This window comes from Cervus canadensis, chromosome 28, assembly GCF_019320065.1.
Source record: "Cervus canadensis isolate Bull #8, Minnesota chromosome 28, ASM1932006v1, whole genome shotgun sequence".
Classification (NCBI taxonomy): Eukaryota; Metazoa; Chordata; class Mammalia; order Artiodactyla; family Cervidae; genus Cervus; species Cervus canadensis.
In genome coordinates this window covers 26,044,506-26,069,425 of record NC_057413.1, presented here as the reverse complement: position 1 = coordinate 26,069,425, position 24,920 = coordinate 26,044,506, and the positions used below count along the sequence as shown (strand labels likewise).

Here is a 24,920-nt window from a genome sequence, read left to right as displayed (position 1 = left end):
TGCTGACCTCTGTCCTTGGGGAGTTATCCCTGAAGGCCCTGAAACTTACTCATAGTTAAGAGATGCCAAACTGTTAAGAGGGGGATGCTAGTGGGAGACATCTTATTCGACCATGTTGCTAATGTCATTCCACAAGTATGTTCCTGCTTGCTGACTAACAATCTTACTTTACTAAGTCATATTTTTAATCAACTTCCAAATAAGTACATTTTATATTTATATTATTTCTTATCTAACATTATTTGTGTTTAAATTGAAGTTAAGTTCATTTGCAGTGTTGTGTTAGCTTCAGATGTACAGCAAAGTGATTCAGTTATACATCTATGTATGTAAGTATATATGTATGTATCTATCTTAATGTCTGAGCCACCTTAAAGAGCCCATCTATCTAACTACCTGTATCTATTCCTTTTCAAGTTTTCTTCCCTTATTCTTGCTATTGTTTAGTTGCCAAGTGATGTCCGACTCATTTACAACCCCATGGACTATAGCCCGCCAGGCTCCTCTGTCCATGGGATTTCCCAGGCAAGAATACTGGAGTGGGTTGTCATTTCCTTCTCCAGGGGATCTTCCTGACCAGGGGAACGAATCTGGATTTCTTGAGTCTCCTGCATTGGCAGGCAGATTTTATAGTAGTGTGTATATGTTAATCCCAAACTCCTAATTTGATTTTTCCCTCCTCCCCCTCTCCCCTTCTGTAACCATAGATTTGTTTTCTATATCTGTGGGTCTGTTTTTTTTTTTTTTTAAGTCTTTATTGAATTTGTTACAATATTGCTTCTATGTTTTTTGTTTAGTTTTGGTTTTCAGGCCAGGAGGCATGCCTGATCTTAGCTCCCTGACCAGGCATCAAACCCACACTGTCTGAATTGGAAGGTGAAGTCTTAATCACTGGACCACCAGGTAGGTCCCTGTGGGTCTGTTTTGTAGATAAGTTCATTTATATCACCTTTTTTTAGATTCTACATACAATCAATGTCACATGATATTTAATTTTCTCTATCTGGTTTACTTCACTTAGTGTGATAATCTCTAGATCCATCCATGTTACTGGAAATGAAATTATTTCATTCTTTTGTGTGGCCGAGTAATATTCCACTGTATAAATATACCACATCTTTTTTATCCATTTGTCTGTCAATGTACACTTAGGTTGCTTCCACAACTTGGCTATTGTGAATATTGTGCTGTGATGAACATTGGGGTACATGTATCTTTTTGAATTGTGTTTTTCTCCAGATGTATACCCAGGAGTGGGATTGCTAGATGATATGGTAGCTCTAATTTTAGTTTTAAAGGAACCTCTATATTGTTCTCCATAGTGACTGCACCAATTTACATTTCCACCAACAGTGTGGGTGAAAGTGAAAATTGCTCAGTCGTGTCCAATTCTTTGCAACCCCATGGACTTACACAGTCCATGGAATTCTCCAGGACAGAATACTGGAGTGGGTAGCCTTTCCCTTCTCCAGCAGATCTTCCCAACCCAGGGATCGAACCCAGGTCTCCCGCGTTGCAGGCGGATTCTTTACCAGCTGAGCAGCCAGGGAAGCCCAAGAATACTGGAATCGGTAGCCTATCCCTTCTTCAGGGGAATTTCCTGACTCAGCAATCAAACCGGGGTCTCCTGCATTGCACGCGGATTCTTTAACAACTGAGCTACCAGGGAAGCCCATTTCTCCACATCATCTCCAGGATTTATTTTTTCTAACAGTATTTTTATTCATTTTTTACTTTAATTGTGATTTTAAAAGGTAGGCATTTATTATAGAAAATAATGTTCCATTAGAACTTCTGGGCCTTTCTCATAATGTTAATGATAGAAATATCTGACAATTTAACATTGATGTTGTAAATTATTTGTTCTGTTTCTCACCCTGGGGTATTCTATGATCTTCTTTTACACTTGAGAGTCTGAAATTTTGAAAATGGTGTATTTAGGGTTGTGTCTTTTCATTAATTGTGCTAAAAATCTGGAAGTCCCCATTCTATGTGAAGAATTAGATATTGTATATCTGAAAACATTTTCTTATTTGTTTTCATGATTTTCCTCTCTCATTTTTCTCTTTCTCTCTCTAGCTCTGTTACTTGATGTTCCCAGGTCTGTTCTCTGTTCTTATCTTTTCTAACATACATTTCTTTGTTCTATTTTTTAATTTTGGGGAAATTGTTTTAATTTTTCAATTTTTCGTTCACATATTTCAATTTTCTAGCCCCTCATTATTACTTTTATAGAGATAATATCTTTTCAGTAAGTATTATAATTAGAAAGACATTAAATAACTTGCTTGTTTTTATATAAACTTTCTGTACTAAATCTGTTATAATTTTCATTTTATTGTATTCTGCATTTTATCCATTTTATCCTTCTCATTTTATTGTATTCTGCTAAATCTATGATAATTTTCATTTTATTTTGTTTTTCTCATTTTATTTTATTTCTTTCACACTGCAAGATTTTCTCAAACATTTGCTCTGCCCTCCTAAGCCTTGTCCTTCACTTACTATAAACCATTTTGTTTCATCTCATTTATTCAAGCCTTCTCTACACTCCACTGAATTATACTTGGTTCCTGTATAGTACTCTCTCTTATTACCTTGTTCTTTTCCTTTATGAAAACAGACTTTGCAACTATGTGTTTGTGAAATTGTTTTATATGTGTATATTTCTTTTTATTGGAATGCAAATTATTCAAGACAGTAAATGTATCTGTTTTCACATTACTTTAAAGTACTAAGAATGTAGTATGTGTCACAGCATTTCTATTTAATGGCATTTTTAGACTGACAGTTTGGGGCCTATTTCAGCCAATAATAAAGTGAGCATTAACTTTTGTTTCCTTTGCTATTATTCCTTGTTGCATATACACTCTTTAGGGTTACATTTCTGAGAGGTTCTATGGTCTAGCATGGGATTTGGATACTCAGGGTTTCCTAACTGAAATAAAAATGAGGAAAACCTTAAAAACCAATATAACTTCAAAAAGAATGCTCCTCTGCTTATTTTTCTTTCAGGTTTCCTGGAACACTGTAAAAACAACTTTGTATTATGCAGCATTTCAGCTGTATGCAGTAGTAGGGGGAATAGTACCATGTATCAACAGTTCAGTTTTAATAACGATCAATTCATGGACAATTTTGTAAATCCACTCACTTAATATTACATATGCACTGGATTATTTTTGACATATTCAATAGGGATAATATTTGAAATTATATCATTTCATTCATAAATATTTTACTATGAAAATCTAAAATATATCAACTTTTTAGAAACAAAACAATGCCATTACCACACCTAAAATTAGATAAATAACTGCTTAAATACAGTCACTATTCATTTTTTCTGATTGTCTCACAAGAATTTTTTAACAGTTGTTTTATTTGAATATGAATTCTAGCAAAGTCTAGAATTTGGTTGTCATGTTTCTTCAGTTTTTTAAATGTGTAGTTTCTGTTCTTTATTTTTCCTTGAAAATTATTTGCTGAAGAAATATTATTTTCAATTGTGTAGCTTTTAAATGGTATTATATTATTGCAGTTCAGTCACAAAGTCATGTTTGACTTTTTGCAAACCCATGGGCTGCAGCACGCCAGGCTTTCCTGTTCTTCATTATTTGCTCAAATTCCTGTCCATTGAGTTGGTGATGCCATCCAACCATCTCATCCTCTGTTGTCCTCTTCTTATCCTGCCTTCAAGCTTTCCCAGCATCAGGGTCTTTTCCATTGAGTCGGCTCTTCGCATCAGGTGACTAAAGTATTGGAATACATGTAAATCCATGGCTGATTCATGTCAATGTATGACAAAAACCACTACAATATTGTAAAGTAATTAGCCTCCAACTAATAAAAATAAATGGAAAAAAAAATAAAACAAGCACAGAATGAAAAAAAAAATAAAGTATTGGAGCTTCAGCTTCAGCATCAGTCCTTCCAATGAATATTCAGGTTGATTTTCTTTAGGATTGACTGGTTTGACCTCCTTGCAGTCCAAGGGACTCTCAAGAGTCTTCTCTAACACAATTCAAAAGCATCAATTCTTAAGCACTCAGCCTTCTTTATGGTCCAACTCTCACATCCATACATGACTACTGGAAAAACCATAGCTTTTACTTATACGGGTTTTGTTGGCAAAGTGATGTCTCTGCTTTTTAATATGCTTTCTAGGTTTGTCATAGCTTTTTTTCCAAGGGACAAGAGTCTTTTAATTTCATGATTGCAGTCACTGTCACCAGTGATTTTGGAGCCCAGAAAATAAAGTCTGTCACTGTTTTATTGTTTCCTGATCTATTTGCCATGAAGTGATGGGACCAGATGCCATGATCTTAGTTTTTTAAATATTGAGTTTTAAGACAGCTTTTTCACTCTCCTCTTTCACCCTCATCAAGAGGCTCTTTTGTTCCTTGTTCCTCTTCACTTTCTGCCGTTAGAGTTGTATCATCTGCATATCTGAGATGATTGATATTTCTGCCAGCAACCTTGATTCCAGCTTGTGCTTCATCCAGCCCAGCATTTCGCATGATGTATTCTGCATTAGAAGTTAAATAAGCTGGGTGATAATATACAGCCTTGACGTACTCCTTTCACAATTCTGAACCAGTTTGTTGTTCCATGTCTGGTTCCAACTGTTGCTTCTTGATTTGTATACAGATTTCTCAGGAGCTAGGTAAGATCGTCTAGTATTTCCATCTCTTGAAGAATTTTCCACAGTTTGTTGTGATCCACACAAAGTCTTTAGCATAGTCAATGAAGCAGAAGTAGATGTTTTTCTGGAATTCCCTTTCTTTCTCTATGATCCAGCAGATGTTGGCAATTTGATCTCTGGTTCCTCTGCCTATTCTAAATTCAGCTTGAACATCAGGAAGTTCTCAGTTCCCTGCTGAAGCCTAGCTTGAAGGATTTTGAGCATAACCTTACTCATATATGACATGAGTTCAATTGTACAGTAGTTTGAACATTCTTTGGCATGCCTTTCTTTGGTATTAGAGTGAAAACTGACCTTTTCCAGTCCTGTGGCCACTACTGAGTTTTTCAAATTAGCTGACATATTGAGTGCAGCACTTTAACAGCATCATCCTTTAGGATTTTAAATAGTTCAGCTGGAAGTCCATAACCTCTACTAACTTTGTAGTAATGCTTCCTAAGGCCCACTTGACTTCACATTCCAGGATGTCTGGCTCCAGGTGAGTGACCAGACCATCATGGTTATCTGAGTCATTAAGACTTTTTTTGTATAGTTCTGTGTATTCTTGCCACCTCTTCTTAATATCATCTGCTTCAGTTGGGTCCATACCGTTTCTGTTTCTTATATTGCCCATCTTTTCATGAAATATTCCCTTGGTAACTCTGATTTTCTTAAAGAGATCTCTAGTCCTTCCCATTCAATTGTTTAACACTATTTCTTTGCATTGTTCACTTAAGAAAGCTTTCTTATCTCTCCTTGCTATTTTCTGGAACTCTGCATTCAGTTGAGTATATCTTTCTCTTTCTCCCTTGCCTTTTGCTTCTCTTATTTTCTCAGCTATTTGTAAGGCACAAAAAAAACCTTGTGTGTAAAAAAAACCTGGGGAAAAGAGCACTGAGCCCACAGAAGACTGACCCAGACCTGCTTGTGTGTTTGAGGGTCTCTTGTGAAGGTATGAGTTGACAGTGGCCTGCCATGGGACAGGGCCACTGGCAGCAGCTGTCCTTGGAGACCAATGATGACCTAAGTTATCACCGTTAGTCCTACCATAGCACCTGTAGACTCAAGGACTGGGTCACCTCAGCCAAACAACTAACAGGAAGGGAGCACAGCCTCACTCATTAACAGATAATCAGATTAAAAATTTACTGAACATGGCTCTGCCCACCAGAACAAGACCCAGCTTTCCCTTCAGCCAGTCCCTCCTGTCAAGAAACCTGCACAAATCTCTCATACTCATCCATTAGAAGGCAGACAGAAGAAGCAAGACCAACAGCTCCACAGCTTCCAGAATGAAAACCATGACCACAGAAAGCTAACCAAAATGATCACATGGATCACAGCCTTGTGTGATTCAATGAAGTTGTGAGTTAGGCCATGCAGGGCCACCCAAAACAGATACATCATGGTGGAGAGTTCTGACAAAATGTGGTCCCCTGGGGAAGGGAACGGGAAATCACTTCAGTATTCTTGCCTGAGAACCCCATGAACAGTATGAAAAGGCCAAAGCTATAACACCACAAGATGAAACCCCCAGGTTAGTAGGTGTCCAATACGTTACTGGGGAAGAACAGAGAAATTCTTCAGAAAGAATAAACAGGCTGGGCCATAGGGGAAATGATACCAGTTGTGGATGTGTCTGGTGGTGAAAGTAAAGTCCAATGCTATAAAGAACAATATGACATTGGAACCTGGAATGGTCGGTCCATTGTTGTTCAGTTGCTAAGACGTGTCTGACTCTTTGCGGCCCCCATCAATATGACATTGGAACTTGGAATTGTCGGTCCGTTGTTGTTCAGTTGCTAAGATGTGTCTGACTCTTTGCAGCCCCCAGGTACTGCAGCATGCCAGGCCTCCCTGTTCCTCAATATCTCCTGGTATTTGCCCAAGTTCATGTCCATGTTAGGTGCATGTTAGGAATCAGTGAACTAAAATGTATGGGAATGGGCGAATTTAATTTAGATGACCATTATATCTACTACTGTGGACAAGAATCCCTTAGAAGAAATGGAGTAGCCCTTATAGTCAATAAAAGAGTAAAAAATGCAGTACTTTGGTGCAATCTCAAAAACAACAGAGTGATCTCTGTTCATTTCCAAGGAAAAGCATTCAATATCACAGTAATCCAAGTCTATGCTCCAACCACTAATGCTGAAGAAGCTGAACAGTTCTGTGAAGACCTATAAGACCTTCTGGAACTAACACCAAAGAAAGATGTCCTTTTCATCATAGGGGACTGGAATGCAAAAGTAGGAAGTCAAGAGATAATGCAAAAGTAAATAAGTCAAGGAGTAACAGGCAAGTATGGCCTTGGAGTACAAAATGAAGCAGGGCAAAGGCTAACAGAATTTTGCCAAGAGAGGGCACTGGTCATTGCAAATATGCTCTTCCAACAACACAAGAGACAACGCTACACATGGACATCACCAGATGGTCAATACCGAAATCAGATCGATTATAGTCTTTGCAATCCAAGATGGAGAAGCTCTATACAGTCAGCAAAAACAGTAACCGAAGCTGACTGTGGCTTAGATCATGAATTCCTTACTGCAACATTCAGGCTTAAATTGAAGAAAGGAAAACCACCAAGCCATGCAGGTATGACCTAAATCAAATCCCTTATGATCATACATAAGTGAAGTGTAGATTCAAGGGATTCGTTGACAGGGTGCCTGAACGGTGAATGGAAGTTCATAACATTGTATAAGAGGCAGTGACCAACACCATCCTAACGAAAAAGGAATGCAAGAAGGCAAAGTAGTTCTGAGAAGTATTATATTAGGTATTAATAAAATTGTGCTTTATGGATACAGTCTGAAATAATTTAAAAAGATCAAATAATTTATAAACGAATCACATAATTTAAAATCATGAGGACTGCTTACCAACTTTATTTGCAACAATGTCTTGTGGTGATCCTCGTGGTTGTTCAGTTGCTCAGTCATGTCCAATTCTTTGTGACACCATGGACTGCAGCAGGCCAAGCTTCCCTGTCTTTCACCATCTCCCAGTGCTTGCTCAAACTCATATCCATTTAGTCAGTGATGCTATCCAGCCATCTCATCCTTTGTTGTTCACATCTCCTCCTGCCTTCAATCTTTCCCAGTATCAGACTCTTTTCTAATGAGTCAGTTCTTGGCATCAGGCGGCCAAAGTATTGGAGCTTCAGCTTCAGTATCAGTCCTTCCAGTGAATATCAGGACTGATTTCCTTTAGGATTGACTGGTTTGATCTCTTTATAGTCCAAGGGACTCTCAAGAGTTGTCTCTGACACCACAGTTTAAAAGCATGAGTTCTTCAGCACTCAGCTTTCTTTATGCTCCAACTCTCACATCCACACATGACTAATGGAAAACTATAGTTTTGACTAGATGGACCTTTGTCAGCAAAGTAATGTCTGCCTTTTAATATGCTGTCTAGGTTGGTCATGGCTTTTCTTCCAAGGAGCAAGCATCTTTTAATTTCATGGCTGCAGTCACCATCTGCAGTGATTTTTGAGCCCCCAAAATAAAGTCTGTCACTGTTTCTATTGTTTCCCCATCTATTTGCCATGAAGTGATGGGACCAGATGACATGATCTTAGTTTTTTGAATGTTTAGTTTTAAGCCAGATTTTTCACTCTCCTGTCTCACTTTCATCAAGAGACTCTTTTGTTCCCCTTCGTTTTCTGCCATAGGGTGGTGTCACCTGCATATCTGAGGTTATTGATATTTCTGCCAGCAATCTTGATTTCAGTTTGTGCTTCATCCAGTGCAGCATTTAGCATGATGTACTCTGCATATAACTTAAACAAGCAGGGTGACAATATACAGCCTTGACGTACTCCTTTTCCTGTTTGGAACCAGTGTGTTGTTCCATGTCCAGTTCTAACTGTTGCTTCCTGACCTGCATATAGATTCCTCAAGAGGCAGGTTGGGTGGCCTGGTATTCCCATCTCTTTCAGAATTTTCCATAGTTTATTGTGATCCATACAGTCAAAGGCTTTGCCATAGTCATTAAAGCAGAAATAAATGTTTTCCTGGAACTCTCTTGCTTTTTTGATGATCCAACGAATGTTGACAATTTGGTCTCTGGTTCCTCTGCCTTTTCTAAGACCAGCTTGAACATCTGAAAGTTCACGGTTCACATATTGTTGAAGCCTGGCTTGGAGAATTTTGAGCATTTTTGAGAATTTTGATTATAATAATAAGGGATTTGATTTAGGTCATTTCTGAGTGGTCTAGTGGTTTTCCCTACTTTCTTCAATTTTCTGAATTTGGCAATAAAGAGTTCATGATCTGAGCCACAGTCAACTCACGCTGGTTTTGCTGACTGTTATAGGATTTCTTCATCTTTAGCTGCAAAGAATATAGTCAGTCTGATTTCAGTGTTGTCCATCTGGTGATGTCCATGTGTAGAGTCATCTTTTGTGTTTTTGGAAGAGGCTGTTTGCTATGACCAGTGCATTCTCTTGACAAAACCCTGTTAGCCTTTACCCTGCTTCATTTTGTACTCCAAGGCCAAACTTGCTTGTTACTCCAGGTATCTCTTCACTTCCTACTTTTGCATTCCAGTCTTCTTTGGAATACAGTACTTGGGTGCAATCTCAGAAATAACAAAATGATCTCTGTTCATTTCCAGAGCAAAGCATTCAATATCACAATAATCCAAGTCTATACCTCAACAAATAATGCTGAAGAAACTGAAGTTGAATGGTTCTATGAAGACCTATAAGACCTTCGACAGCAAACACCAAAAAATGTCCTTTTCAGCATAAGGGACTGGAATGCAAAAGTAGGAAGTCAAGAGATACCTGGTGTAACAGGGAAGTTTGGCCTTATAGTAGAAAATGAAGCAGGGCAAAGGCTAACAGAATTTTGCCAAGAGAATGCACTGGTCATAACAAACACCCTCTTCCAACAACACTACTCTACACATGGACATCACCAGATGGTCAATACCGAAATCAGATTGATTATATTCTTTGCAGCTGAAGATGGAGAAGCTCTATACAGCCAGCAAAAGCAATACCTGGAGCTGACTGTGGCTCAAATCATAAACTCTTTATTGCCAAATTCAGACTTAGATTGAAGAAAGTAAGGGAAACCACTAGACCATTCAGATATGACCTAAATCAAATCCCATATGATTATACAGTGGAAGTGATAAACAGATTCAAGGGATTAGATCTGACAGAGTGCCTGAAGAGCTATGGATGGAGGTTCATGACCTTGTACAGGGGTCAAGACAGGGATCAAGACCATCCCCAAGAAAAAGAAATGCAAAAAGGCAAAATGATTGTCTGAGGAGGTCTTACAAATAGCTGAGGAAAGAAGAGAAGCAAAAGGCAAAGGAGTAAAGGAAAGGTATACCCATCTGAATGCAGAGTTCCAAAGAAGAGCAATGAGTGATAAGAAACCTTCCTAAGTTATTAATGCCAAGAAATAGAGGAAAACCATAGAATGGGAAAGACTAGATATCTCTTCAAGAAAATTAAAGATACCAAGGGAACATTTCACACAAAGATGGGCACGATAAAGGACAGAAATGGTATGGACCTAACAGAAGCAGAAGATATTAAGAAGAGGTGGCAAGAATACACAGAGAACTGGATGAAGCACAAACTGGAATCTAGGTTACAGGAAGAAATATCAATAACCTCAGATATGGCAGAAAGTGAAGAGAAACTAAAGAGCCTCTTGATGAAAGTGAAAGAGGAGAGTGAAAAAGTTGGCTTAAAACTCAACATGCAAAAAAGTAAGATCATGGCATCCTGTCCCCTCACTTCATGGCAAATAGATGGGGAAACAATGGAAACAGTGACAGACTTTATATTTTTGGGCTCCAAAATTACTGCAGATGTTGATTGCAGCCTTGAAGTAAAAGATGCTTGCTTCTTGGATGAAAAGCCATGACAAACCTAGACAGCATATTAAAAAGTATACACATTACTTTTCCAACAGAGATCCATCTAGTCAAAGCTATAGTTTTTCCAGAAGTCATGTATAGATGTGAGAGTTGGACCATCAAGAAAGCTGAGTGCCAAAGAATTGATGCTTTTGAACTGTGGTGTTGGAGAAGACTCTTGAGAGTCCCTTGGACTGTAAAGCAGTCCAAGGAGATGAAACAAGTCAATCCTAAAGGAAATCAGTCCTGAATATTCATTGGAAGGACTGATGCTGAATGAAGTTGAAGCTCCAACTTCATTTGGCCACATGATGCGAAGAACTGACTCACTGGAAAAGACACTGATACTGGGAAAGATTAAAGGCAAGAGGTGAGGGGGACAACAGAGGATGAGATGGTAGGATGGAATCACTGACTCAATGGATATGAGTTTGAGCAGGATCCGGGAGTTGGTGATGGACAGGGAGGTCTGGCGTACTGCAGTCCATGGGGTTGCAAAGAGCTGGACGTGACTGAATGACTCAACTGACTGACTGACTGATTGATGTTGTATCATATTATGTTAATATTGTATCTTTATTCCCCAATTACATTAAGCTCACTGATGAAGACAGTACATGAATAGGGACTGTCTCATACATCTCATACCTGTTCCATAATACCACCCGATATGCAATGTATAGACTCAGTAATTTCAGAGTGGAAAGTTTGAGGCAACGCACCTAAAAGATTTTCAAGGGCAAAAATGACTTGAAATCAGGTCCCACACACTCTACTTTCAAGAGTGAGTTCTTGGATGCACTCAGGAGAGCCAAATAATCTCACCTGTTTATCCATTTCCTCCATGAGGACTTCCACTGGTGACAGTGAATCAAGAGGAGACCACAGCACTCAGAGCTGCTGCTACATTATCTCAGTGATGTTGTCCTTAGGATTTCTCTCTCATAGGCTCATGCTTTTCTTAGCCAGGGAGGCTGGGTATACTGGGCTTTTTTTTTGGCTGTACCCCAGGGCAAAGAGAAATGCACAGGATTCCAGTGAGACTGACTTTGACTTATCTGCCTAGAGACGTACTGTGGCCATATTCACTCTATTGTGAATGGCATCTCAGGAAAATCTACATGGTTATCTAGCAGGAATTCACTTAGGAGATGAGGCAAACTATACCTTGTTTTAGGGACCCTAAATATGTCTGTGGCCTCTAACCCATCCTTATCTCCATTGCTACTAACCCTACATGAGGACAAAGTATTTAGTCCTTCTCAAATACTTGCATTATTGTCTTATTCTAATCTTTTCCTAACTGACTTTTCTTTCTCTGCCTAGGGTATCCTTATCTCTTTAAGGGTGAAGAGAGGAAAGGAATGCTTTTACTATCATCATTCACTTTTCACAAATTTGAAGTTTTGGGAACACATTTTGATTTTGATACTTTTGAGATTCAAAATTCTTTTCTTCTATTTCTCGGTCATAAATTTAAAAGATTTATTTAGAAAAGTACAAAGATTTCTTGGTTTCTGTATTTCTGCTATACCAAATCTACACAGCCAAGGGAGAGGGGTGTATATTACCTTCACTGATGTCTGAATTAGGGAGATGGGTGGCAGAACCAAGGGTGGGAACAGAAGGAAGAGAGAAACATTAACCTCAGTTAAGATGGCAACACATTATCAGTTGACACAGGTTGTTCCCGTGTTATTGGGCATAAAAAATGATCTGAGAAATGAAATTAAAGAGGCCTAAAACATAATACAACATGGTCCTAGTCAGCCCTGAGATGGAAGACAGAAAAATTTCAATGAAAGAAGGATTTATTGCTTCCATGGTGACATGGGATCAGGGTCATTAGAGATTAGGTATTTGGGTGGAATACTGCAGAAATTCCATGGTATGCAACTAATGAGAAGAGAAAGGAATATCACATAGTCAGGGCAAGAACTCTGAGGTATATGTGAACTCTGAGGTGATACAGCATCTTATTTCCCAGAGAAGAGGTGAGCAGAGGAGGGCAGAAGGAGAAAAGGTACATGATGAACTTGGCCAGAAAATAGTTGTAGGTCATCTAGTATGTCCATTTTTCTGTTCTTGTAGATGGACAGTGCACCTGCAACAGGAAAGACATGAGATCAGTGGGTTCCAGGAAACTCCTTTGCCATCATCATGCTGTTTCCCAATTCCACAACTTTCAACTACATTTGTGTCCATAACCTCTTCCCACTTTCCCTTGTCTGTACTGTGTCCCCAGATCAAACAAATCTGAATCCTTACCTTCCTACTGGAGTGTGACTCACAAGGGCCCCTGGTGTCTGGAGACCCCACTTGAGCGCAGACCTCGGATGATGAGGACAGTGCCCACCACGATGCCCACGAGGCCCACGGTCAACCCCAGGGCACAGACCACAGTCTCTGTCAGCTCTGACATGGGGGATGGAATCTCAGGCTCTGTGAAAGTGAAGTTGTGGAACTCTGAATACAGTGTTGGTTCATGTGCAATATATGGGGTTGGGTAGTGGGTGGTGTTCATTCTGTAAGACAGTGCACCAGGCTTAGAGCAGAGGATGAAGTATATCTTTAGAAATCCTTGAAGTGTGGAAAACAAGCTTTGGACCATGAGATTTAGGGATTAAAGGCAGGATGTTTGTGTACTTGACAGAGAAGAAAAGGTACTGAAAGGGGTGAAATTTGTACGTACCCCAGTGTTTGAGCAGTGGCTCATCCAGGCCCCAGTGCTCCACTTTGCAGTCGTAAACATCATCATCAGAAGGGAGGAAGGTGAGGTAACCAATCTTGAGGAAGGAAAAATCACTTTTGGGGAGGAAGCTGGTCTCAGAAACACCTTCTGTGACTGCATGCCCATTCTTCAACCATGTGATGTTGATCACAGGGGGAAAGATGTTGTCCACATGACAGAGGAGGATGTTGGGCTGACCCAGCATCACGGGAGACTTGGAAAACACAGTCACCTCAGGAACCTCTATGGTGAGGAAACAGCACAGATGTGACACGGGAATTGCTCTGCCCTGATTCTGCACTGCCTCCTGGGGAAGCCCTCCCACCAACGGTTCCCAGTCTGACAGGGGAGGAGCTCTTGTTTGCCTCCTGCTGGGAGATGCTCTGTGCTGCCCGCGCTTTATCCCCGTGCTGTCTGTGGGCATGCTTGTTAAGGAGGGGGGTCTTGGGGACTCCTCCTTGAGGGATTCAAGGATTATGTTATGGGAGTAAGGGTCCTTATATTACATGGAAATACGTGATCTTTGAGATGGGAGAGGATGAGTGTTCAATAAATACTATGAAATCTGGGGACTCTTGGAAGAGTTTTATAGAGTGGTGAAGGATATCTCTCCTTAGAGAAGAAGGGAGTGAAGCCTGATATGAAAGAATAGATCCAGTAAAGAGAAGTAGAATGGTGGACACTTACCATTGATAGCAGGGGTAAAGTTGGAGCGTTTAGTCATGGCATCCAAGTTGTGTTTTGATTTAGCTATTTCACTCAGTGCACCCTGTGGGTCAAAACTTCTTAATTCACGAAACATAGGCAGCCGCCAGACAGTCTCCTTATTCCCCAGGTCCACATAGAACTGCTCATCTCCATCAAATTCATGGATGTACTGGCCAGAGGGACCATGAGATTGGTAGAAGTCTGCGCCGTAGATGCCAACATGGTCAGCTGATAAGTGAGGGTGAGGAGCAGGAAGGTGGAAAACAGAGGGAAAGAAAAGACCATATTAAACAATGTAACAGAAGAGAGAAACTTTCAAAGACTGTGGGGTTCGTCTTTAGCACAAAGTCTCTAAGCAAAATTCCCAGTACCAACTTGCTTTCCCCTCAGTGTTGGTAGCTGTCCTGTTAGAATCTAGGCTGTTTTTGCACTATAACATATGCTTACAATGGCAGAATTTCACAGGCCCTGTTTATTGCTATTTCCTTTGCCCCCAGCTCAGAGCCTGGAACATTGCAGGCTTGTAATAAAGATTGTGATGTAAAGAAAAAAGAAAGAAAGGAATGAATGAATTATCCTGGTATTGGTATACTTCCCTCTGCTTTGTAAGTTTTCTCTGTCACTTAATTCTTTCATCACTTAATAACACATCCATTATGATTCTTTTCCCCTCAGGACTGACTCAGAGCAGGATGTTTTCTACACAGGATTCATTTCTTATTTTTTTTAAGAAGGAAAAGCACAGAGAATCTCATTATTTTAAGAGTTTCTTCTAACCGTTATAGGGTATAAGGAAGAGTATGACAAGGACAGTGAAAGTATTACAAAATATTATATACAAAGAATAAACAATGTTTCTAAGTTTGTTGTTTTGTTAACAGTGAGAAGTAAAAGTGTAGCTGCTCAGTTGTGTCCAACTCTTTTCCACCCCAGGCATGAGACTCCTCTATCCTTGGGATTTTCCAGGCAACAATATTGGAGTAGGTTGCCATTCCCTTCTCCAGGGGATCTTCCCAACCCAGAGATTGAACCTGGGCCTCCCACATTGCAGGCGGATTCTTTATCATCACCAGGGAAGGTAGTGATCCTTAAAAGAGAGGGACCGATTCCTTCTGAAATAAAAAATGGAAGTTTTATTTTGGATTTCTATTTCCCATCCCTATTTTTCTTTTTTTTTCTTTAAGGAGGTTACTAAACGTCTCCTTTTTTTGACTCAATACATATTTGTTGAGGACTCAAGGTAAACTGGGGCTTCCCTGATGGCTCAAATGATAAAGAACCTGTCTGCAATGCAGGAAATCTGGTTTGGGAAGATCCCCTGGAGAAGGGAATGGCAACCCACTGCAGTATTCTTGCCTGAAGAGTTCCATGGACAGCGGAGCCTGGTGGGCTACAGTCCATGTGGTCGCAAATGGTCGGATGCGGCTGAACGACTGAACAACAATAACAAGGTAAACTATGGCCCTTTTCTTCAAATGGCCAATGCACTTTTTTGAGGATGCCAAAGCAGATTGACTCTGCCCAGATGAGCCTAACTGGACAATTTTGTCCAGACACATATGAGCCTTTTATCATTTTCTCTCCTTCCTTCCTCATTTACTGAGCATCAACAGAGTTTCAAACATTGTTAGAGAGAAAGAGTAAAACATCAATCAGGCGTGATCTCTGCTCACAAGAAGAATATTGATTAATGGGAGAGTCAGGTGAGTAAAACAGCAAGTACAGTGTACTGTTATGATTTCTGTGATGGGTATATCCCAAACCGTCATCTGATCTCATCTGTTAAACTAAGTGAGGTTTTCCTTTCCTGTTCCTTGGTCTTTGTAGGCATCTGTGTTTTCCCCTGAAATGAAATGATATTTTAGGATTTCCTGGCCACCTCCAGTTCATTTCTGAAATTTCTGCTTAGTTACCAACTATTTTAGCTAAGTTCTCTCATTACACATATTTTGATCCCATTGTAACCTCCAACCTCTCCATCCCAATGTCCTGCTTTCAAGTCATTCTATACTCAGCATGGTGTTCTTGGTTGATCACTTAAAAGGACTTCCAATAAAAAAAAAAAAAAAAAAGGACTTCCAATAATGCCCCCTTTATTGGAAGGAGGCTTCCTTCCTTGACTCCTTTCCAAATATAAATATATGCAGTTCTTCTTTTTTATCTGGTACTTGCCCTGGGCTGCCAACACTGAAGTATATCACACTGCTGTGCCAACTGGAACCAATTCACTTTTATAGCTTTAGCCTCAGGTGGGTCCATTGCCCTGCTCAGCAATACTCCTGCTTTTCTGCACTATTTTCTTAGCATTACTAATTTTCACACACTCAATGGGGCAGACAGTTTATCTTTTCATTTCTGAATCCCTCAAACTTCACTTGCTATGTGCTCAAAAATGTGTTCAAAGTGTCAGTTACTATTCTTGAGGATCTCAGAGGCTTTGAGGGAGACTTACAAACACATAGGTAGCAGAATTATAAGACAATCTGATCAGCAGTGACCAGGGCAGCAGTAAAACTCACGAGTCCCTAAGCTGAGGTAGACATTCTTCCATAAAAATACCAAAAGTCATATTTTATGATCATACTGGTATAAAGACAAGCATAACCTTGGCTAAATTAAAACATTTTCTTCTTTATTTTTTCTTTTCTTTCTTTTACTTCTAGAAAGAAAAAGTTCATTTTTCTTCTAATTAAAATAGTGAAATATTTTCATGGGGACATAGAAGCGCTGCAGGCCCTCAGCACTGTGCCCACTGGACCTAATGGGTAAGTCAAGCCTGACCATGACAGTCTGGTGTGACGTTGAAGAAAGAAAATGTGGAAGTGCTCTGGAGAAGCAAGTGAAACTTCCACTAACACACAAAATTAGAATGGGAGCTGCTGTGGTTAATAAAGTTGCTGAAGATTAAACTCTATTTTATTTTCCTTTTGAACTGTCTGGCCTTTCTACTTTGGTTTTTACAAACTCACTCTTAATGTCTATAAAACAACAGCAATGTGAGCCAGAGTTGGATCCTGGAAGAAAAGGAGGCCAAAGGAATGTATGAAGAGACAGGGGAAAGTGCGGGGGTAATAGCAAAGGCCCAAGGGGCCAAATAAATAATCTGTGCCTGCCCATTCTTCTTTTTGAAAGACTTCCATAGATGGGTCAAAGAATAGGTAATTTGGACCAACAATTTGAAAACGATGTAATTTAATTCACCAAGTTTCTTATCATAAAGTTCTCAATTTTAAAGTTAAAATGAGTAAACTTCTCACTTTGTTAAAGAAAATGAAACAAAGCTACAAAAGAACGCTCCTATCAACGCAGTTAGATGCCAGAGACAAGGGTTTAATCCCTGGGTTGGGAAGATCCGTTGGAGGAGGGCATGGCAACCCACTCCAGTATTCTTGTCTGGAGAATTCCATGGACGGAGAAGCCTGGGGGGCTACAGTCCCTATGGTCACAAAGAGTTGGACACGACTGAAGTGACTTTGCACACATTCATGCACACTTATAATGGTAATACTAAAAAATAATAAGAATAATCTTGACAGTTTTGTGTCTTAATTACTTATAAAGCATTCCTACATACCTATTTTACTTGATTATTTGTGAGGTGACACAAATGAAGTAACTGAGATAAAGGGAGGACCAAGTGGTAAAATGCCTTGTGTGAAGGCACTCAGTCGGGCTCACACCCCTTCCCACCTGTGCCAGATGCCAGCATGGAAATGTATGTAGTCTGAGACTACGAAAAGACATCCTTCTTTATATCTACATAGAATACATAATTCCTGGAACTATTTACATTAAGAAAAGCTGTGGGAAAAAAAAAGAAAAGCTGTAGGAGAAATCTTTAAAAAGCTTCAAAAGTTGTTCAAAGAAATTTGGGAACAATAGTTCATGAAATTTTCATAGCAAAATATCAACTGGTGGAAACATCTCTAATTTTTGAGGCAATTGTGAATGAATGCCCTAGAACCCTCCAGGACATATTTACTGGATCAATATCAAAGACAGAATAAGGTCCTTGGTCAACTCTGCAATAGCACAGGTAGCAAAGAGAGTGGGCCTGGGTTCTGGTTTCCTGAAAAAGGAACGACTGTCATTTTTAGATTTGCTTAATATTGGGAACATTTTGAGGGGCCTCTACTATTTCTAGGCTAATCGCTTATCTTTTTTCCCTCCAATTTTCTGTTCTCCACATCCCTCAGCTGTGCACTTACCCACAATGTCTTCACTTCCACAGGGGCTCGTCATGGTGGTCAGGGCGAGGGCCCCCAGAATCAGAGCTCTGTTCAGGACCATTCTCTTCTCAGGGTAGTCTCAGTAGTGACTGTTCTGAGTTGCAGGGCAATGGTGAGGGTTGAGCTGAGAAGGAACTCTAAAGACACTGTACTCTGCCTGGTCAGGTTTTGTCCAATCAGAAAAATCCCCTATGATGACACCTCAGTTGCTAGATGAAGACTGTGTACTAAGATGCCTGGAAGGGGCTGGGAAATCCCCTGGTCCTGATGCATTCTCCACTCAGAGTGGACCAGAGGGATCTTTCTATGAAAGGAGGGAGAATATTAAATCAGCCTTCTCACATGTGTCTATGCCTGCTGGTGACAGGAGGAGTGGGAGTTTCTCTGCAGCCTCACGGACAGATGAAGACACTGCTATTATGATGTCTTACAGGATATTCTGGATTATAACTTCCAAGAATTCTTCCCTGAGTTGGGCTCCTTCCCTGGCAGCTCTACCTCCTTCCCTGGCCTCCATAAGTGGATTAACTCTTTCTCTTTGCTTCTAGAGTACATATGTGTGTATGCATGTGATGCTCAGTTGCGTCCAACTCTTTGTGACCCCACGGACTATAGCTCGCCAGGCTCCTTTGTCCGTGGGATTTCCCAGGCAAGAATACTGGAGTGGGTTGCCATTTCCTACTCCAGGGGATCTTCCTGACCCAGGGATTGAACCCAAATCTCCTGCACTGGCAGGCAGATTTTTTACCACTGAGCCACTTCAGAAGTCACATACTACATATGGAATTGTCTGAATATTGAGCTGATTCAAGTAATTTCTGCTGGTGGTAGTCAGTGAATATCTTTGCCTTTTCTACCTGTAGAAATTCAGTTGAGTAAATTATTCTTCTCATGCTCCCAAAAGCTCCAGTATTTGCATCCAGGGCAATGTAAGTACTTAGGGTGTCATGTAGTGTTGCCTAAAATAACTACATGATCTTTCATCTGATTTTTCCCCTGTTTTGAGTATTCTTTGTGCTCTGTGTTTTTGCTAAACCTATCTATATTTAAAGGAATTTGGGGAGCATTGACTACGTTAATGGATGCTCTGGCTGACTTGCTATATAGTTTTCTTTTTTTAATTAAAGAATATTAAAGAATATTTGGTATTAAATATTTGGTATTAAAGAATACCAAATACTGACAGTAGAATTCAGGGGACTGACCTGATTTAGAAAATTGATTTTCTTTTTTTAGTATACTCAATATTTTCATATTCTGTCTCAATATTTTTTGATGTTCTGATTCTATAAACAAAAATTTAGGCTAATTTAATATTAAAGCAGAGACAAAAATACCTTTAATACTGTTCTAATCAAGTAACAGCACCTTAAAAGAGGAAATTTTAAGACAGTTGAATAGAGCAAAGTGAAAGATTACTCTCTTAGGGTAGCCTCTATGAATACATTCCTTACTGTGTGAATTTGAATTTCATTGTAAGTTTGGCACTAGAGTAAACAGTGGTCTAACCCAAAATATTCTCCTTAGTGTTTAGAAGCCCTGAAGGTTTTCCTTCTGAGTTAAGGAATAAAAAAAAAAAAAAAAGAAAGAAAAAGAGGAAAAAACCCTCTGTAATAGAAACTCATTATCTTGATAATGGGTATGCTGAATGTAACTTGGTACCCCCTAAGCAATTTCAGAAAATGGCAAAAAATTTAAAACCAAGGTGAGATGTGAATTCGAAAAAACTTCTGCACGTTCTCTCCACCTACCTGCCTCGATATTTCAATTATCCTGCCACTTTAAAACACCAGGTATTTGTGAGGCATTAATGACTGAACTAAGGTCAAAGACAATTTTTAAAGGAGAACTTATTTTTCAAAAAAATGGATTTTCTCTGTGTTATGGAAGCCATAGTTTAATGGGGGTTTCATTTGGAATCAATCACCCTGTCCTTGTTAGATGTTCCTCAGTTTCTCAGCACTGTCTTACCTCACAGTGACAAAGACTATAAAGAAAACTGAAACAGAAAGAGACCTGGCGTCTAGTGCTGCCTGTGACTAGTAATTAGGCCTTGGTGTTGCCAGGAGCTGGCCTGCTACTCACAACTAGGTTTTGGTGTTTTCTTGGTGAACATAAGCAATGTGGTACAACACCACCAGACAACCATCCTGTGAGCAGGGTGGATCAAAACAGAAAACAAGGCCACTTAGTAATGATGTCTTAACACAGACAAAATATGAACAGTTTTAAAACCACAAAAATGATCAAGTAAGCTTATCTCCTAGATAATGTGAATGACCTCTGCTTCTTTACTAATTACAGCTTTAACCTCGGTATAGTTTTCCTTTCTCCTTAGAAAGATTTATTTAGATGCCCAATTATAGGATAACCCCATACCGACACCTGACAGAATCCAGCTGAGGACAGAGTCACTGATTCTTAAATTGTCCTCAAAATCACCAATTGTTCAGTTGTTTAAAGTTGTGTCCAGCTGTTTGTGACCCCATGGACTGCAGTATGCCAGGCTTCCCTGCCCTTCACTATCTCCCCGAGTTTGCTCAAACTCATGTCCATTGAGCAGTATGTGAACTGAGAACTTCTAGATGTACAAGCTGGGTTTTAGAAAAGGCAGAGGAACCAGAGATCAAATTGCCAACATTCATTGGCTCACCTAACAGGATCCCAAACCCTATAGTCATTTAAGGGTCAGTTTTATGTGCTGCCTAGGCTATGGTCCTCAGTTAATCTAGGTGTTGCTCTGAAGATATCTTACAGATGTGATTAAGGTTCGAAAATCAGTTGACATTAAGTAAGAGAAATTATTCTAGATAATCTGGGTGAGTCTGGACCAATTTCATGAAAAGTCTCAAGAGCAGAGCCAGTTTTCCTGGAAGAAAGGGATTCCACTGTGGGCTGCAGCTTCAGCCTGTCCTGAGAGTTCCTGTCTGCCTTTCCTGACAATAGCTTGCCCTATGGGTCTTGGACTTGCCTAGTTCAACCTCATGATTGTGTAAACGAATTCTTTTCAGTGAATTTCTTAAAAGACATCCCTAATAGGTTGTATTTCTTTGGTTTCAACATCATACTGACATGTCCGTGAGTCTCCATGGTGAGTTGTCTCCCTCACTGTGATGAACAATAAAACCAACTTGTTCATCCATGGGTGTGCTTCTGATGGTCCTTGGCTGAAGACATTAACAGCACTTCTTTAGACTGTTGTGAGGAACATACATATGCTGCACCTGGAAATAAAAATTCCCAGAGCTCTTTAACTGTACTTGCAATACATTAATATCATCTCCATTTTACAAGGAGGACATTGAATTTCAGAGAGGTGAAAGAATTTGCTCTGCACTCATCAGCTGTGTGATGAGCTGAAATGTGACAAGAGCAAGCCATGAGTCCTTGTGGAGGGAGGGAGGGAGTGAGGGGGTCTCCTGTGTGGCTTCAGAATGCAGTGTCCAAACATAATTAGAATAGATATTTGACCCCTATTGGTGGCCTTATCATTCTGTCTAGTCTGTACCATTATGGACCAGGAGAAATTTTGAGGTTCTATTTGAGATATGCTTCTTTTACCATGCAACATCCTCTTTTCAGTAAACAACTATGCAGTAACAACTATGCTTTTTTTCTGGATCCAGACTTATCTATTTAATATCTTAAAGAAATGACTTATGATTTGGAAAATGGTCAAAAGTTTTCTTGATGATGCTTTAGAATTTCATCTACTAATATTACAGTTAAAAAATTAAACTCAAATTAGAAAGGTTGATTGTTAAACAGGCAGGATCAGAATTATATCTTGGGTGGGAAGTTGAAGAGAAGTCTCAATCTCACAGGCTGTGGGTTGCAGGTGAAGTCCAAGCAAGGCAATGCACTCAGTAAGAGATAGAAGATGAACTTTCTGTCTTTAACCTGATTTTGCCTCTCCTTTTCCTGTTATCACACGATGAATGTTGTTCTAGTTGCTTCTATCTTAGGTCATAAGCATAAGGTCATTTTAGCATAAACTAAAATTATTAGTGAATTAGACTAAGAGGACAGAATGGTCTCTGTTTGTTTCCAAGGCAAACCATTCAATATCATGGTAATCCAAGTCTATGCCCCGACCAGTAATGCTGAAGAAGCTGAAGTTGAACGGTTCTGTGAAGACCTACAAGACCTTTTAGAACTAACACCCAAAAAGATGTCCTTTTCATTATAGGGACTGGAATGCAAAAGTAGGAAGTCGAGAAACAGTTGGAATAACAGGCAAATTTGGCCTTAGAGTATGGAATGAAGTAGGGCAAAGGCTGATAGACTTTTGCCAAGAAAATGCACTGGTCATAGCAAACACCCTCTTCCAACAACACAAGAGAAGACTCTACACATGGACATCACCAGATGGTCAACACCAAAATCAGATTGATTATATTCTTTGTAGCCAAAGATGGAGAAGCTCTATATAGTCAGCAAAAATAAAACCGGGAACTGACTGTGGCTCAGATCATGAACTCCTTATTGCCAAACTCAGACTTAAATTGAAGAAAGTGGGGAAAACCACTAGACCATTCAGAAATGAGCTAAATCAATTCCCTTATGATTATACAATGGAAGTGAGAAATAGATTTAAGGGACTAGATTTGATTGACAGAGTGTCTGATGAACCATGGATGGAGATTCGTGATATTGTACAGGGGACAGGGATCAAGACCATTCCCAAGAAAAAGAAATGCAAAAAAGCAAAATGACTGTCTGAAGAGGCCTTACAAATTGCTGTGAAAAGAAGAAAAGTGAAAAACAAAGGAGAGAAGGAAAGATATTCTCATTTGAATGCAGAGTTCCAAAGAATAGCAAGGAGAGATAAGAAAGCCTTCCTCAGTGATCAATGAAAAAAAATAGAGGAAAACAATAGAATAGGAAAGACTAGCGATCTCTTCAAGAAAATTAGAGATACCAAGGGAACATTTCATGCAAAGATGGGCTCGAAAAAGAACAGAAATGGTATGGACCTAACAGAAGCAGAAGATATTAAGAAGAGGTGGCAAGAATACACGGAAGAACTATACAGAAAAGATCTTCATGACCCAGATAATCATGGTGGTATGATCACTCACCTAGAGCCAGATATTCTGGAATGTTAAGTCAGGTGGGCCTTCGAAAGTATCACTACGAACAAAGCTAGTGGAGGTGATGGAATCCCAGTTGAGCTATTTCAAATCCTAAAAGATGGTGCTGTGAAAGTGCTGCACTCAATATGCCAGCAAATTTGGAAAACTCAGCAGTGGCCACAGGACTGGAAATGGTCAGTTTTCATTCCAATCCCAAAGAAAGGCAATGCCAAAGAATGCTCAAACTACCACACAATTGCACTCATCTCACACGCTAGTAAAGTAATGCTCAAAATTCTCCAAGCCAGGCTTCAGCAATACATGAACTGTGAACTTCCAGATGTTCAAAGCTGGTTTTAGAAAAGCAGAGGAACCAGAGATCAAATTGCCAACATTCTCTGGATCATCGAAAAAGCAAGAGAGTTGCAGAAAAACATCTATTTCTGCTTTATTGACTATGCCAAAGCCTTTGACTGTGTGGATCACAATAAACTGTGGAAAATTCTGAAAGAGATGGGAATACCAGACCACCTGACCTGCCTCTTGAGAAACCTGTATGCAGTCAGGAAGCAACAGTTAGAACTGGACATGGAACAACAGACTGGTTCCAAATAGGAGAAGGAGTATGTCAAGGCTGTATATTTTCATCCTGCTTATTTAACTTATATGCAGAGTACATCATGAGAAATGCTGGGCTGGAAGAGGCACAAGCTGGAATCAAGATTGCTGGGAGAAATATCAATAACCTCAGATATGCAGATGACACCACCCTTATGGCAGAAAGTGAAGAAGAACTAAAAAGCCTCTTGATGAAAGTGAAAGAGGACAATGAAAAAGTTGGCTTAAAGCTCAGCATTCAGAAAACTAAGATCATGACATCTGGTCCATCACTTCATGGCAAATAGATGGGGAAACAGTGGAAACGGTGGCTGACTTTATTTTTCTGGGCTCCAAAATCACTGCTGATGGTGACTGCAGCCAGGAAATTAAAAAGTTATGACCAACTTAGACAGCATATTAAAAGGCAGAGACATTACTTTATCAACAAAAGTCCATCTACTCAAGGCTACGGTTTTCCCAGTAGTCATGTACGGATGTGAGAGTTGGACTATAAAGAAAGCTGAACACAGAAGAATTGATGCTTTTGAACTGTGGTGTTGGAGAAGACTCTTGAGAGTTCCTGGGACTGCAAGGGGATCCAACTAGTCCATCCTAAAGAAGATCAGTCCTGGGTGTTCATTGGAAGAACTGATGTTGAAGCTGAAACTCCAATACTTTGGCCACCTGATGCAAAGAGCTGACTCACTTGGAAAAACCCTGATGCTGTGAAAGATTGAAGGGGCAAGTGGACAAGAGAGGATGAGATGGTTAGGTAGCATCACCAACTCAATGAACATGGATTTGAGCAAACTCTGGGAGACAGTGAAGGACAGAGAAGCCTGGAGTGGCGCATTCCATGGGGTCGCAAAAAATTGGACATGACTTAGCAACTTAACAACAACAACAACAGCAATGGTGTCTAAGCCAGAGGTGATTTCCAGGTGGCTCAGTGGTAAAGAATTCACCTGCCAATGTAGAAGATGCAGGTTTAATTCCTGGGTCAGGAA

At 39.8% G+C, this 24,920-nt stretch overlaps 1 protein-coding gene across 1 annotated transcript; it reads right to left on the bottom strand.

Moving 5' to 3' along the window:
• Positions 1–12,363: 12,363 nt before the first annotated feature.
• LOC122429364 (HLA class II histocompatibility antigen, DQ alpha 1 chain-like) lies at positions 12,364–18,368 on the bottom strand. The gene is made up of 5 exons (XM_043449609.1): positions 18,218–18,368; positions 13,989–14,237; positions 13,263–13,544; positions 12,839–13,012; positions 12,364–12,674 (listed from the first exon to the last, which is right to left on the bottom strand). Exons 1-4 carry the CDS (start codon positions 18,297–18,299, stop codon positions 12,858–12,860), a joined length of 768 nt encoding a protein of 255 aa, XP_043305544.1. The 5' UTR covers positions 18,300–18,368; the 3' UTR covers positions 12,364–12,674; positions 12,839–12,857.
• Positions 18,369–24,920: the final 6,552 nt, after the last annotated feature.